General features: G+C 46.5%; 1 protein-coding gene across 3 annotated transcripts in view; it reads left to right on the top strand.

Annotated features, from left to right (window-relative positions):
- Nucleotides 1-16,112, top strand: part of ADGRL1 (adhesion G protein-coupled receptor L1) — a 486,786-nt gene that overhangs the window by 436,726 nt on the left and 33,948 nt on the right. For all 3 annotated transcript variants that reach the window (XM_063931701.1, XM_063931699.1, XM_063931700.1), the window contains 8 exons: nt 1,786-1,956; nt 2,277-2,486; nt 2,650-2,870; nt 3,740-3,806; nt 7,736-7,827; nt 9,148-9,316; nt 10,528-10,735; nt 10,842-10,967. In XM_063931701.1, the coding sequence (XP_063787771.1) occupies nt 1,786-1,956; nt 2,277-2,486; nt 2,650-2,870; nt 3,740-3,806; nt 7,736-7,827; nt 9,148-9,316; nt 10,528-10,735; nt 10,842-10,967 (1,264 nt within the window). The remainder of the gene's footprint in view (nt 1-1,785; nt 1,957-2,276; nt 2,487-2,649; nt 2,871-3,739; nt 3,807-7,735; nt 7,828-9,147; nt 9,317-10,527; nt 10,736-10,841; nt 10,968-16,112) is intronic.

The raw sequence follows: 16,112 nt of genomic DNA, 5'->3' as shown, positions 1-16,112 counted from the left end.
CAAATGACATGATGGTCTTCTCTGCAGATACATAGACTTTTCTCATTATATATTATGCAGAGTGGAAAAGGAAGATTGTTCATTGGGCAGAAAGGAGAAGGGTAGTAAGCGTTTTGTGGTGAGGAGACCACCATGTTATATGGTTACAATACATTTTTCAGGATTAGGGGGGCAAAGTTAATTGTTCATATTAATGAGAGATAAATGTAAATAAAAAATGGTTAAATTATATGCGCTATGAAAATATACCATAAATGTTGAAAGCAATGTATACTATAGGATGGATGGATGACATATACCTTCCATGGTGAAGCTAGCAGCGTATACTTTGGTCACGGTTGTGAGAGTAGGGTATAGGATGGGTGGAGCCAATGTGTCATGGTTATTATAAGAGTAGGATGGGTGGAGCGGATGTGTCGTGGTTGTTATAAGAGTAGGATGGGTGGAGCGGATGTGTCATGGTTATTATGAGAGTAGGATGGGTGAAGCCGATGTGTCATGGTTATTATGAGGGTAGGGTGGGTGGAGCCGACGTGTCATGCTTATTATAAGAGTAGAATGGGTGGAGCGGATGTGTCGTGGTTATTATAAGAGTAGGATGGGTGGAGCGGATGTGTCATGGTTATTATGAGAGTAGGATGGGTGGAGCCGATGTGTCATGGTTATCATGAGAGTAGGATGGGTGGTGCCGATATGTCATGGTTATTATGAGAGTAGGATGGGTGGAGCCGACGTGTCATGGTTATTATGAGAGTAGGATGGGTGGAGCAGATGTGTCATGGTTATTATGAGAGTAGGATGGGTGGAGCGGATGTGTCATGGTTATTATGAGAGTAGGAAGGGTGGAGCCGATGTGTCATGGTTATTATGAGAGTAGGATGGGTGGAGCCGACGTGTCATGATTATTATGACAGGATGGGTGGAGCAGATGTGTCATGGTTATTATGAGAGTAGGATGGGTGGAGCCGATGTGTCATGGTTATGAGAGTTGGATGGGTGGAGCCGATGTGTCATGGTTATGAGATTAGGTTGGGTAGAGCTGATCTGTCATGGTTATTAGAGTAGGATGAGAGGAGCCGATGTGTCATGGTTGTGAGAGTAGGATGAGTGGAGCTGATCTGTCACGGTTACAAGAGTAGGGTGGAAGTAGTCAATGTGTCTTAATTATGAGAGTAGGATGAGAGGAGCCGATGTATCATGCTTATGAGAGTTGGATGAGTGGAGTCAACGTGTCTTAATTATGAGAGTAGGATGGGTGGAGCCGATGTTTCATGCTTATGAGAGTTAGATAGGAGGAGCCAATGTGTCATGGTTATGAGAGTGGGAGAAGCCGATGTGTCTTAGTTATGAGAGTAGGATGGGAGGAGCCAATGTGTCATGCTTATGAGAGTTGGATGGGTGGAGCCAATGTGTCGTGGTCATAAGAGTTGGATGGGTGGAGCTGATGTGTCATGGTTATGAGAGTAAGATGGGTGGAGCCAATATATCATAGTTATGAGAGTAGGATGGGTAGAGCTGATCTGTCATGGTTATGAGAGTAGGATGGGAGGAGCCGATGAGTCTTTGTTATGAGAGTAGGATGGGATGAGCCGATCTATCATGCTTATGAGAGTTGAATGGATGTAGCCAATGCACATGATTATGAGAATTGTATGCGAGGAGCCGATGTGTCATGGTTATGAGAATAGTATGGGTGGAACTAATCACTCATGCTTATGAGAGTTGAGTATATGATAGGTGGAGTAGATCATTGTGCCATTTATTATCTTTACCTCTGTCTTTCAGTCTAAGAATCACTTCAATGCCAACTGCACATTCTGGAATTATTCTGAACGCTCCATGTTGGGGTTTTGGTCAACACAAGGCTGCCGGTTGCTTCATACCAACAAGACCCACACAACATGTGCATGCAACCACCTCACTAACTTTGCTGTGTTAATGGCACATAGAGACATGGTGAGAGCACTTTTCCTGTCAGTACAGCTACAAGTGTTTGGTTGTCTCCTATAATTATGATTGTGACTAAATTATAAAAAAGGAGAATAATTTTACATTGGCTAGTTGTTGTTCTTCTTTTTGCTGCTTTTCTCTAACGTGTTGCAAGTGCTTTTTTGCCAACTGTCTTTTTAGTTAAATATAACTCCACGTAGCTCTGTTTCCTCCCCTCCCATTGGTGTCTTATTATTTATTTATTTATTTGTCTTTCCTTGGCGATTTAGCAGCACACAATTCCTTCTGTATCTCACTGTATATCCTCTCCTGGCTTTCTTTCTCAGTATCAAGGTCGTATAAATGAATTGCTGCTCTCAGTCATCACATGGGTGGGAATTGTCATCTCTCTGGTGTGTCTCGGAATCTGTATATCCACCTTCTGCTTCCTGAGAGGTCTCCAGACTGACAGAAACACCATTCATAAGAATCTTTGTGTCAGTCTGTTTCTTGCCGAGCTTCTCTTCCTCACCGGTATCGACAAAACACAGTACCAGGTAGAACTATTTATATTCCCCTAGTCATTGTACCTATTTTAACTCAGTTTTCTTATCTGTCTCCCTCTTTCATAGAATTTTTTTCTGGTTTTATGTTTCTACTTCTTTTCATTCTACTCTATCCTATTCTGTTACTTATTGGCAGCCATGTTGTCTCTCTCAGGTGGTATGTCCTATCTTGGCTGGTCTTCTGCACTTCTTCAGCCTATCTGCCTTCTCCTGGCTGTGTCTGGAGGGTGTCCAGCTTTATCTTATGCTGGTGGAAGTGTTTGAAACTGAACACTCGCGCCGAAAATACTACTACCTCTGTGGCTATGTCTTTCCTGCTCTTGTGGTGGGAATATCTGCAGCTGTGGATTACAGGAGCTATGGCACGGATAAAGCGTGAGTCACTCTATGTCTCATAGAATCTCCAGCTATGTGACTCCTCTGTGTCTCATACTGTCTCCAGCTATGTGACTTCTCACTCTGGGGCAGATGTATTAAACCTGGAGAAGTGATAAAGCAGCGATAAGTGCAAGGTGATAACACATCAGCCAATCAGCTCCAATATGTAAATTTGCGGTTAGGAGCTGATTGGCTGGTGCGTTATCACCTTGCACTTATCACTGCTTTATCACTTCTCCAGGCTTAATACATCTGCCCCTCTGTTTCATACTGTCTCCAGCTATGTGATTCCTCTGTGTCTCATACTGTCTCCAGCTATGTGACTTCTCACTCTGTCTCATACTGTCTTCAGCTATGTGACTCCTCTCTCTGTCTAGTGTCTCCAGCTATGTGACTCCTCTCTCTGTCTCATACTGTCTCCAGCTATGTGACTCCTCTCTCTGTCTAGTGTCTCCAGCTATGTGACTCCTCTCTCTGTCTCATACTGTCCCCAGCTATGTGACTCCTCTCTGTGTCTAGTGTCTCCAGCTACGTGACTCCTCTGTGTCTCATACTGTCTCTAGCTATGTAACTTCTCTGTGTTTCATACTGTCTCCAGCTATGTGACTCCTCTCTCTGTCTAGTGTCTCCAGCTATGTGACTCCTTTCTCTGTCTAGTGTCTACAGCTATGTGTCACTGGGATATAGATCCCTTATCTCTGCTTCCAGCTTAATCACTCCTCTTACTGTCTCCAGCTATACTGTATTAGTCTTTCCTGACTCCACAGAAGTGTATTTATCTCTCATTAGGTAGCTATGTGGATGTTTCTCTGCGTTTCTGTAAGTGTTTCTCACTCTCTGTTTTGCTGTTTCTCTCACTGTCACAGTTGCTGGCTGCGAGTTGATAATTATTTCATCTGGAGTTTTATTGGCCCGGTATCCCTTGTTATTGTGGTGAGTAATGATAGTTGTTTTCTCTGGTGTTTACCTTCTCTTTAGCTCACTGTCTTAATCTTTCACAATGTACACGTGCGTCACCACAGACTTTCATTGCTCAGTGTTATCCTGCACTCCAATACACCCCATCCTGCACTCCTCTACATCCCACCCTGCACTCCTCTTCATCCCATCCTGCACTCCTCTACACCCCATCCTGCACTCCTCTACACCCCATCCTGTACTCCTCTACACCCCATCCTGTACTCCTCTACACCCCATCCTGTACTCCTCTACACCCCATCCTGCACTCATATACATCCCATCCTGCACTCATATACATCCCATCCTGCACTCTTCTTCATCCCATCCTGCACTCCTCTACACCCCATCCTGCACTCCACTACATCCCATCCTGCACTCCTCTACACCCCATCCTGCACTCCTCTACACCCCATCCTGCACTCCTCTTCATCCCATCCTGCACTCCAATACACCCCATCCTGCACTCCTCTACACCCCATCCTGTACTCCTCTACACCCTATCCTGCACTCATATACATCCCATCCTGCACTCTTCTTCATCCCATCCTGCACTCCTCTACACCCCATCCTGCACTCCACTACACCCCATCCTGACTCCTCTACATCCTATACTGACTCCTCTACATCCCATCCTGCACTCCTCTACACCCCATCCTGCACTCCTCTACACCCCATCCTGTACTCCTCTACACCCCATCCTGCACTCATATACATCCCATCCTGCACTCTTCTTCATCCCATCCTGCACTCTTCTACACCCCATCCTGCACTCTTCTACACCCCATCCTGCACTCCACTACACCCCATCCTGACTCCTCTACATCCTATACTGACTCCTCTACATCCCATCCTGCACTCCTCTACACCCCATCCTGCACTCCTCTACACCCCATCCTGTACTCCTCTACACCCCATCCTGCACTCATATACATCCCATCCTGCACTCTTCTTCATCCCATCCTGCACTCTTCTACACCCCATCCTGCACTCTTCTACACCCCATCCTGCACTCCACTACACCCCATCCTGACTCCTCTACATCCTATCCTGACTCCTCTACATCCCATCCTGCACTCCTCTACACCCCATCCTGCACTCCTCTTCATCCCATCCTGCACTCCTCTTCATCCCATCCTGCACTCCTCTACATCCCACCCTGCACTCCTCTACACCCCATCCTGTACTCCTCTACATCCCACCCTGCACTCCTCTTCATCCCATCCTGCATTCCTCTACACCCCATCCTGCACTCCTCTACACCCCATCCTGTACTCCTCTACACCCCATCCTGCACTCCTCTTCATCCCATCCTGCACTCCTCTACATCCCATCCTGCACTCCTCTACACTCCATCCTGCACTCCACTACACCCCATCCTGACTCCTCTACATCCCATCCTGCACTCCTCTACACCCCATCCTGTACTCCTCTACATCCCATCCTGCACTCCTCAACACCCCATCCTGCACTCCACTACACCCCATCCTGCACCCCTCTACACTCCATCCTGCTCTCCTCTACACCCCATCCTGTACTCCTCTACACCCCATCCTGTACTCCTCTACACCCCATCCTGTACTCCTCTACACACCATCCTGTACTCCTCTACATCCCATCCTGCACTCCACTACACCCCATCCTGCACTCCACTACACCCCATCCTGTACTCCTCTACACTCCATCCTGCTCTCCTCTACACTCCATTCTGCTCTCATCTACACCCCATCCTGCACTCCTCTACACCCCATCCTGCACTCCTCTACACCCCACCCTGCACTCATCCACACCCCACCCTGCACTCCACTACATCCCATCCTGCACTCCTCTACACCCCATCCTGCACTCCTCTACACTTCATCCTGCACTCATCCACACCCCATCCTGCTCTCCTCTGCCTTCCATCTTGCACTTATCCACACCCCATCCTGCACTCCTCTGCACTCCATCCTGCTTTCCTCTACACCCCATCCTGCACTCCTCTACACCCCATCCTGCACTCCTCTACACCCCACCCTGCACTCATCCACACCCCACCCTGCACTCCACTACATCCCATCCTGCACTCCTCTACACCCCATCCTGCACTCCTCTACACTTCATCCTGCACTCATCCACACCCCATCCTGCTCTCCTCTGCCTTCCATCTTGCACTTATCCACACCCCATCCTGCACTCCTCTGCACTCCATCCTGCTTTCCTCTACACCCCATCCTGCACTCCTCTGCACTCCATCCTGCTCCCCTCTACACCCCATCCTGCTCTCCTCTACACTGCATCCTGCACTTTTCCGCACCCCATCCTGCTCTCCTCTACATTCCATCCTGCTCTCCTCTACACTGCATCCTGCACTTATCCGCACCCCATCCTGCTCTCCTCTACACTGCATCCTGCTCTCCTCTACATTCCATCCTGCACACTTGATCCTGCTACGTCCATCTCTGACTAGCCGAGCAATTCTGGGGAGGAAAGGGATGTCCCTCAATGTATCTCTTCCTCGTCTCTGAGCTCTGTAAAATCCTGTCCCGCACAATGAATCTTGATTTCCACTTCAGTACAATCCCCAGGAAATCCCCCCATCCGTTCACTACCCATCCGACTCTACGCCTCTTGCACCCCTGCAGACTCTTCCAGCTTGGCCCCAAATTCTTGCTTCTCCAGAGCAGTAGCATCGTAATGTCATAAGAATACATGAGCCATTCCTGTTACGCATTCAGAAATGAGCCTGTCACACTGTCTCCGGCACTGTGACTTTTCCCTTCAGGGTATGGGACAATTCTCCAGGCTGCACCCTGTCACTTTCCTATACCAGCATTACTGATATTCTCAGCCGCTTAGCAGAACCCGGATCTCTGATAGTAATACACCGCATTATGTGGCTGGGAACACACACAAGCAGCATCACAGCTGTCGCAGGCTTTTTTTGTTTGAGAAATTAATTTCACCATCAGGTCTTAAGCAAATGATGCTTGTAATAAAAATGTAAAACTGATAGCGAAAAATGACAATAGTTTTCTCTTAGGACCAATTAAATATTTTAATTAATATACCATTTCCATTTTCAATACTGCTTAAGGGCTTTAATATTTTAAATCATGGCACCATTGGAAGATAACTTTGATGACTGATCGGCCCTGCGGCATTGTAAGCCATACTTTCCATATGTTTTCTACTAAACTGAGACTTTTTGTGACAAGGACTGTGTACACTTGTGACAACATCCTCATACAATTCTACATGTAGTGTAAGCGTTTAGTTATAGAAATCAGGATAATGTTTCCCTTGTCCTGCACCATTGTATAGCTATTCATACTGTAGAACATCTGATATGTATAAACTAGGAATAGAACTCAGATGAAGCCAGTGGCATTGCATCAACTAACAAGAAATGTTATATCAGTGTTGGAGAGAGGGCCCCAGATGAAACAGATGTGTGTATTATAGCAATATGGAATAGGTGATTCAGAAAGATACAGTGCAAGGATTTGAGATTACTATGGAAATGTGAAATGGGTGAACCAAAGACAGCACAAGAGATCACAGAGATGTGTGATGTTATTGGTCAGCCGTAGAGGAGACAAGATAGAGCGCAGAGATGTGTGATGTTATTGGTCAGCCATAGAAGAGACAAGATAGAGCGCAGAGATGTATGATGTTATTGGTCAGCCGCAGAGGAGACAAGATAGAGCGCAGAGATGTGTGATGCTATTGGACAGCCGGAGAGAAAACAAGATAGAGGGCAGAGATGTGTGATGTTATCCTGTATGTGTCATCTCCACACTGTTTCCTTACCAACATATGTACACAGCACACATTATCCTTCACTCACAGCCATACAGTATCTATTCTGATCCTCTCAGACTGACATATACACTCTCTCTCTCTCTCTCTCTCTCTCGCTTTAGGTGAACCTGCTTATTCTCCTGGTCACTCTCCACAAGATGCTCCGTTCCTCCTCCGTTCTGAAACCAGACTCCAGCCGCTTGGAGAACATAAAGTGAGGGCTCTTAATAAAAAAAGCATGAAAAACGGCTGCGCTGTATGTCAGAAATATATCAAGGGAAAAGAGCCAACGTAGATAAAAAGATATTTATTGTAAAACTATTGTTGTCAGATTCATTGGTACCAATGACTAAGGGTAAAATAATTAAAATAGTAAACACACAACTTTTCTCACAGGGTGTCTGATAGCCGGTAATCTTCCGATATGTGGGTATTGAAAATCAAGGAGACAGTCTATATCCACAGCTGCTGATGTTAGCTGCTGTACAAACACTGGAAAGTCCGTGTCATTGATGCAGTTCCAGATATAGTGAATAATAAAGCACCCGTATAAAGTGGTTACCTCTCTGGTGGGCTGGTCAATGAACCGGGCGTCCCCGGTCAGATGTCCTGCGTTGCCCACAATCGCTATGCAGCGGAGAGAAACAGCCGCGCCGTGTGCAGTGGGCTGGCTGAGAGTGTCGGGATCCGTTGGTGCCGCTGTTAGTAGTGGAGCATCAGGGATATGACCGTCCAAGAAATCTGATGGATGTGCTGTCAAAGACACCTGTGCGAGGTGTGTGAAGAGGCAGGTCCCGACACAACGGATCCCGACACTCTCAGCCAGCCCACTGCACACGGCGCGGCTGTTTCTCTCCGCTGCATAGCGATTGTGGGCAACGCAGGACATCTGACCGGGGACGCCCGGTTCATTGACCAGCCCACCAGAGAGGTAACCACTTTATACGGGTGCTTTATTATTCACTATATCTGGAACTGCATCAATGACACGGACTTTCCAGTGTTTGTACAGCAGCTAACATCAGCAGCTGTGGATATAGACTGTCTCCTTGATTTTCAATACCCACATATCGGAAGATTACCGGCTATCAGACACCCTGTGAGAAAAGTTGTGTGTTTACTATTTTAATTATTTTACCCTTAGTCATTGGTACCAATGAATCTGACAACAATAGTTTTACAATAAATATCTTTTTATCTACGTTGGCTCTTTTCCCTTGATATATTTCTGACATACAGCGCAGCCGTTTTTCATGCTTTTTTTGTTCTTGTAATTCAACTACACATAGTTGGTCGGCAAGCGCAGTAATTCAGAAAATTATTATTCTATTAAATATCATTTATATTGCATATGATACTACATCTACAGAGGCGCTGTTTTAGCAGTTAATAGATTTTATTTAGGGCTCTTAATAACCCTTAATAACTTTAATCTCAGCTCTGTACCCACCTTGTTTCTCCCTCAGCCTGAACCCCCTCCCCCTACTTGTACATTATGTTACATTCTAAACACATCTGTTTTTATTTTGCCTAGGTCCTGGGCCCTGGGAGCAGTTACCCTCCTCTTCCTCCTTGGCCTCACTTGGGCCTTCGGTCTCTTGTTCTTCAATAAAGAGTCCCTGGTCCTAGCGTATCTCTTTACTACCTTTAACGCTCTGCAGGGCCTGTTCATATTCATCTTCCACTGTGCTCTCCAGAAGAAGGTTAGCATTCAAAGCATAGCTTCAGTACCATGGGGCTCACAGGGAGCCTTGCAAATAACATGGCCCCAGCAGAAGGCCACACCACTGCTATCATGCTCTGCAGGAACCCTGAAAACACCTACACAAGAAAGTCACTGACCTCTGTACACTTCATCTTGTCCTATAGAGCCTCACAACACAATGCAGTGTCCTGTCAGTGCATGACACAGCACCTCTTACTACACAGGAATGTACCTGTCTCCATCTTATACTCAAAATAAGGCAAAATCAGTCACCACACTAATTATAATATAGAAGAAAAAGGTCAACTCAAGCAAAAGGTCGACATGAAAATGGTTGAGACATGAAAAGGTCGATGTGAGTTTTTTTAAGGTTTTTGGGGTGTATTTTTTTTACTTTTAGCACATGGACCCCAAGTTAGTGTACTGCATCCCCTTACTTCACTCACCATGCTTCGGGCAAAGGTACTGTTCCCATTTGTAGTCCACATGGATGGTGAAGGTGCAAGGTGTATGGTCGCGCACAGAACACCCGAAAGCAACTGCTGCGTACAGATGCACGGCTGCGTTTGGTTCTGAAAGACCCCCTATGTCTCTACTCTGTGTATGTATTACGCATTCACTTCCCCGACCATTGCTACCTCTAATCAGCACTGATTAGTTAATAATGGAATCACTTGATCTCTGCATGCCAGAATACCAGCAGCCACTACGCCAGGTACATGGGTAGCCCAAAAAGGACCGAAAGGACGGATAAGGATGCAATAGAGAATAAGCTGATGATATTCAAACTGGATGGTAAACTGCCCAACTTGCTGACTGAGGTGTGTGGATAATTTGGACATTGCTACTGCCCAGTCAGCTCGTTTGTGGCTGGTGTTAATCTGAAAGGGGTAGGTCATTTAATGGTCACGGTTGCCTTAAAGGAGACATACTGGGGTGCTGCATTATTTAGCAACCAATAATTTTTGTTGAGTCCAAAATTATTTCCTAATAATGTTTGCAGGCGAAAGTTTAATGTGTCACCTGCAAATAGTAGAGGGAGTTTTAATAGAGAACCAATATTCATTAGGAACTAATAACATCACTGATGCATAAGGCACAAAATGCCTGAATGCTATCACTACTGCTTGATAGGCAGTGTATGGGTATTGCTCTAGTCTTCAAAATGGCTGCCGACACATGAAACTTTTGCGTGTGTTGTTACTGCAGGTACATAAGGAATACAGCAAATGTCTGAGACACTCATACTGTTGCGTGAGAGGCCCTGGAGCGGAACATGGAACCTTAAAATCTACTGTCAACAGCCGATATTACACCCAGAGCCGGATCCGCAGGATGTGGAATGATACAGTCAGAAAACAGACAGAATCATCCTTCATCGCAGGAGACCTCAACAGCACACCAACTCTTAATAGGGGTATGTACCAACTACTATTAGTCTCTTAACTCCTTTAACACAGGGTTTTTATTAGAAAAAGCACTATGACTGCTGACAACCTGACTTTTGTTTACTGTCCCACAAGGTACCATGGGTAACCACTTGCTGACGAATCCTGTACTGCAGAGCCGTGTTGGCACCAGCCCATATAACACTCTTATTACCGAGTCTGTGGGTTTCAGTCCTTCTTCCCCAGGATACAACGCCACTGGTAAGACAGGCTATATGATCTCTGTTTGACTAGGTTTACCTACAATTTAGCTAGAATACGCAAAGGAATGCTATAAAACATTCCCTCACATAAGTAAGCCACTAATAAATTATCAGATTTATGTAAAGGTTCTTACAGGTTGCATATCATGAGAGAGTTCACATTTTGTTTTACTTCACGGTTGAGTGTGGGCTACTGTTCTCTGTTATCAGTCATTTCAGACTGTGGAGACCATCATTACATCGTAAGCCATGTACCTGTGGTTACCATGGTATCCCATGACACTATCAGAACTATTAATCATTAATAGCCTGAACAAACAAACTGGGGAAAATGCTAAATACAAATATTCTTCTTATAGCCTAGGATTTATGTAAGAAGAAAACACACCTCATTTTTCCATGGATTTGCTGCTTTAACCCTTGCTATATAGGGCTTAATTCAGATCTGATAGTAGATGTGCTAAATTTAGCACATCTGTGATCAGTTTTTCTGACAAGCAGGGGGACGCTCAGCACAGGGCTAGTCCACCCGGCATGTCTGGCCCTCCCCCCCCCCCCCCCTCCCCCGGCACAAGGGTGCAAAAGCATAGCACAGCAGCGATGCGTTCGCACTCGGCGAGTAGCTCCCTGTGCTGGCATACAGCTACCTGCCGCTTCCCGTGTCACAGCGGCTGCGTGTGATGTCACGCAGCCGCTGCGACCCACAGCGGTCCAGACACACCTGCGTTGTCCGGACCGCGCCCCGCCAACAACGTTCTAACGCCGTTGGCATGCTCCCTCCTGCCTCACTGGGCCCCCGGGCTGCGCACGCGCACTCCACACATGAATTCAGACTGCGATCGGTGCCGCTGCAGCTATCCAGTCTGAATTACCCCCATGGTCTCAGAGTAGTCCTTTCTAGAACAGTGTCATTTATTTAAGTGGCTTTCTGCAGCAGGATACACAGATAGAGGATCGCCCTCTTCAAAATAATGTGCAGCGCTACAGAAATTTCACATGGATTATATACAGCAGTTACAAAGCAACCATCATACAGACACGATAATGTGATCCAAGAAGAAATTAATCAGTGATGAAGAGGCATAAAGCGGTCAGTGTATGGAAAAGCTGGGGTCATGCTAAGAGTAATTTCATATATCTTATATATGCATCAATGTATTCTCTAATAAAGAGAAAACAGTTAAATCCCAAACATTCTGGATAAACGATCCCATATGTGTACACATACATTGCAGAACCACGTCATATATTATGACCAGTGGCAGAACTTACATGAATGCAAAGGTCTGCAACTGCCTATGCAGCACATTACCCCTTACTACCACGGTTGCCACCTCACCCCTTTAATTCTAGATGCAATATTAATTACACAGGTTCTGTGGCTGGCTGGCTACAAGATTCCATTTCACCTGGTTTTAATCAGCCACAGAACTGTGTAATTAATATGTGTCCAGAATTAAAGGGATGAGGTGGCAACCCTACTTACAACACATACTCAGAAGATGCTCTATTTACACTAGGATGCCAGGGAGGGGTTCAGTATGTAAGCCCGGTGGTTGGGATGCTGGCAGTCACATGACTAACAGCGGCATCCCGACACAGGACGGGATAAGTATTTCTACCATCCCCTACCGTAACCTTTCGTGGGTGTCAGCTAGGGCTACCCCCCCCTCCCAGTCCCTAACCCTAACCCCACCTAGTGTCTAACCCTCCCCCAAAGGGCTCCAACAGGAACCCTGATACTTACCTTTGGGATGTCAGCTGTTGGTGTTCCAGCGAAGGTCTCACGAGTGGTGTCAGGATTCCAGCGTCAGTCAGGCCCCGACCTAAGTTTTGCTATTGGACTCAGCAGTGCACCCCCCAAATAAGACTATACAAACTAGGCCGTAGATAGATAAAAGAACATCAGTAAGATAGACAGTCATTACGGAACATACACATTTATTTTCATCAATATACAGTACAGTATCTGCTTTTGTTCATCAGTATATATTTTGTGGATATCAGCATCCAATTTAGGAAGTAGCAGCTATTCCATTCCATACATACAGTGATTAGAATCTAATGATACTTACTAAGGCCAGTTATTTTGTTGGATTTTTTTGTACATTCATTTTGTTTTATAATTTACAACATAATCTCCATATCACGTGTATAAATTAGAAAGAACAGCTCGGTTCTACAGACTGTACAGCTGAATATGAGACAGTTGTCATAAAGTGTAAACATAATGTAGAATTGTGATTGTCTGCGCCACAGTGGTAAGTAGTGTTTCCAGAACTGTCATCTCTTCCTATCATCTGTAAGGTTCATTTTATGGATGGTATCAGCCAGCGCCCTATTAGGGTGTCTGTGTCAGTGACATCACAGTGTACCTGCCAGCCTGTACAGCGACTGATCTCTGTGTATTAAGGGCCCCATACACTAGAACGATAATGCCCGATTTCAGCCCAATTCGGGCACTTGGGCCGATATATTGGGTGAAATTGGGCATTTTCGTTGTGCTTTACACCCGATCCGATCTAATACGCGTTCCCGTGAGCATCGGATCGGATCACCCTAGATCCGACATATCACGAGCGCTGCACTCGTGATATGTCGGATCCCGCAGGAATGGCTGGGATAGTATAAGATACACCGTATGCAAAATAACCGCATACGATGTATCTTATACTATCCTGCCGCCCGGGAGGCTGCCGGGAGGTTGAAGGGAAATCCTAGTCGACTTGACGGACCGTCATGTCGTATAAGTGTATGGGGCCCTTTAGGTGTGTCACTGTACATGTATGTACATGTCACTGTGTGTGTGCTAACTACAGAGTCACAGTCATTGGCTGAATCTGACTGTTCTAAGCATCACAGCACAGTAACAGACATGGGGCTATGACATTGGGGGTCATTCCGACCCATTCGCATGCAGCGGTTCTTCGCTGTGGTGCGAACGGGACGGGACTCTGCGCACGCAATGTGCACCCACGTCGTTGCCCAGCGACGGCAGTCGCCAGGCAACGGCGCCAGGACCGAAGAAAGCGATCGCAGGCCCGATCGCAAAAAGATTGACAGCGGAAAGGAGGATCGGAGCGTCTACTTACCGTTTTCCGGGCGTGGTAAGGTGAACGCAGGCGTGTCCAGGCGTTTGGAGAGCAGATGTCTGACGTCACAGCCGGGACCTTCATTGCTGGATCCGTCGCACTGGGTAAAAAGCTGCAGCCCTGGTCTTGTTTTGCAGGAAACTTTTTTAGCTTAGCAGGGCTGCACAAGCGATCGCAGCCCTGCTATGCTAAAATACACTCCCCCATAGGCGGCGTCAAGTTAATCGCACGAGCAGCAAAAAGTCGCTACGTGCGATCAACTCGGAATGACCCCCATTGTCTGCTTAGAACAGCAAAGATGAAACATTGAAACAAATTTTATTTCACATAATTTACCCACTGTGTAAGCTATATTACCCGCCAGTGACACTGCATGTGAACACATGTGATATGCTGTGGTTAACAAGCACATGTGCTTGTCGTTGTGAGAATCAGTAGCATATACTGCGCTTGCAGTCAACACATGTAATTGGAGTTGCCACCATTGTAAAAACAAACCCACAACCATTAAAGACTCCTGTCTGCTAGTGTATGTGCTAGTGGGTATGGGGTCTTGTCTGCTAGTGTACGTGCTAGTGGGTATGGGGTCTTGTCTGCTAGTGTACGTGCTAGTGGGTATGGGGTCTTGTCTGCTAGTGTACGTGCTAATAGGTATGGGGTCCTGTCTGATAGTGTACTTACTAGTGGGTATGGGGTCCTGTCTGATAGTGTACTTACTAGTGGGTATGGGGTCCTGTCTGTTAGTATACTTACTAGTTGGTATGGGGTCTTGTCTGCTAGTGTACGTGCTAGTGGGTATGGGGTCTTGTCTGCTAGTGTACGTGCTAGTGGGTATGGGGTCCTGTCTGATAGTATACTTACTAGTGGGTATGGGGTCCTGTCTGATAGTGTACTTACTAGTGGGTATGGGGTCCTGTCTGATAGTATACTTACTAGTGGGTATGGGGTCTTGTCTGCTAGTGTACGTGCTAGTGGGTATGGGGTCCTGTCTGCTAGTGTACGTACTAGTGGGTATGGGGTCCTGTCTGATAGTGTACTTACTAGTGGGTATGGGGTCCTGTCTGCTAGTGTACGTGCTAGTGGGTATGGGGTCCTGTCTGATAGTGTACTTACTAGTGGGTATGGGGTCCTGTCTGATAGTGTACTTACTAGTGGGTATGGGGTCCTGTCTGCTAGTGTACGTGCTAGTGGGTATGGGGTCCTGTCTGATAGTGTACTTACTTATGGGTATGGGGTCCTGTCTGATAGTGTACTTACTAGTGGGTATGGGGTCCTGTCTGCTAGTGTACGTGCTAGTGGGTATGGGGTCCTGTCTGATAGTGTACTTACTAGTGGGTATGGGGTCCTGTCTGCTAGTGTATGTGCTAGTGGGTATGGGGTCTTGTCTGATAGTGTACTTACTAGTGGGTATGGGGTCCTGTCTGCTAGTGTATGTGCTAGTGGGTATGGGGTCTTGTCTGATAGTGTACTTACTAGTGGGTATGGGGTCCTGTCTGCTAGTGTACGTGCTAGTGGGTGTGGGGTCATGTCTACTAGTGTACGTACCAGTGGATATGGGGTCCTGTCTGATAGTGTACGTGCTAGTGGGTATGGGGTCCTGTCTGATAGTGTACTTACTAGTGGGTATGGGGTCCTGTCTGCTAGTGTATGTGCTAGTGGGTATGGGGTCTTGTCTGATAGTGTACTTACTAGTGGGTATGGGGTCCTGTCTGCTAGTGTATGTGCTAGTGGGTATGGGGTCTTGTCTACTAGTGTACTTACTAGTGGGTATGGGGTCCTGTCTGCTAGTGTATGTGCTAGTGGGTATGGGGTCTTGTCTGATAGTGTACTTACTAGTGGGTATGGGGTCCTGTCTGCTAGTGTACGTGCTAGTGGGTGTGGGGTCCTGTCTACTAGTGTACGTACCAGTGGATATGGGGTCCTGTCTGATAGTGTACGTGCTAGTGGGTATGGGGTCCTGTCTGATAGTGTACTTACTAGTGGGTATGGGGTCCTGTCTGATAGTGTACTCACTAGTGGGTATGGGGTCCTGTCTGCTAGTGTACGTGCTA

This window comes from Pseudophryne corroboree, chromosome 6 (genome assembly GCF_028390025.1).
Source record: "Pseudophryne corroboree isolate aPseCor3 chromosome 6, aPseCor3.hap2, whole genome shotgun sequence".
Classification (NCBI taxonomy): domain Eukaryota; kingdom Metazoa; phylum Chordata; class Amphibia; order Anura; family Myobatrachidae; genus Pseudophryne; species Pseudophryne corroboree.
Note: the sequence above shows the minus strand (reverse complement) of the source record. Positions and strands in the feature narration are given on the sequence as shown.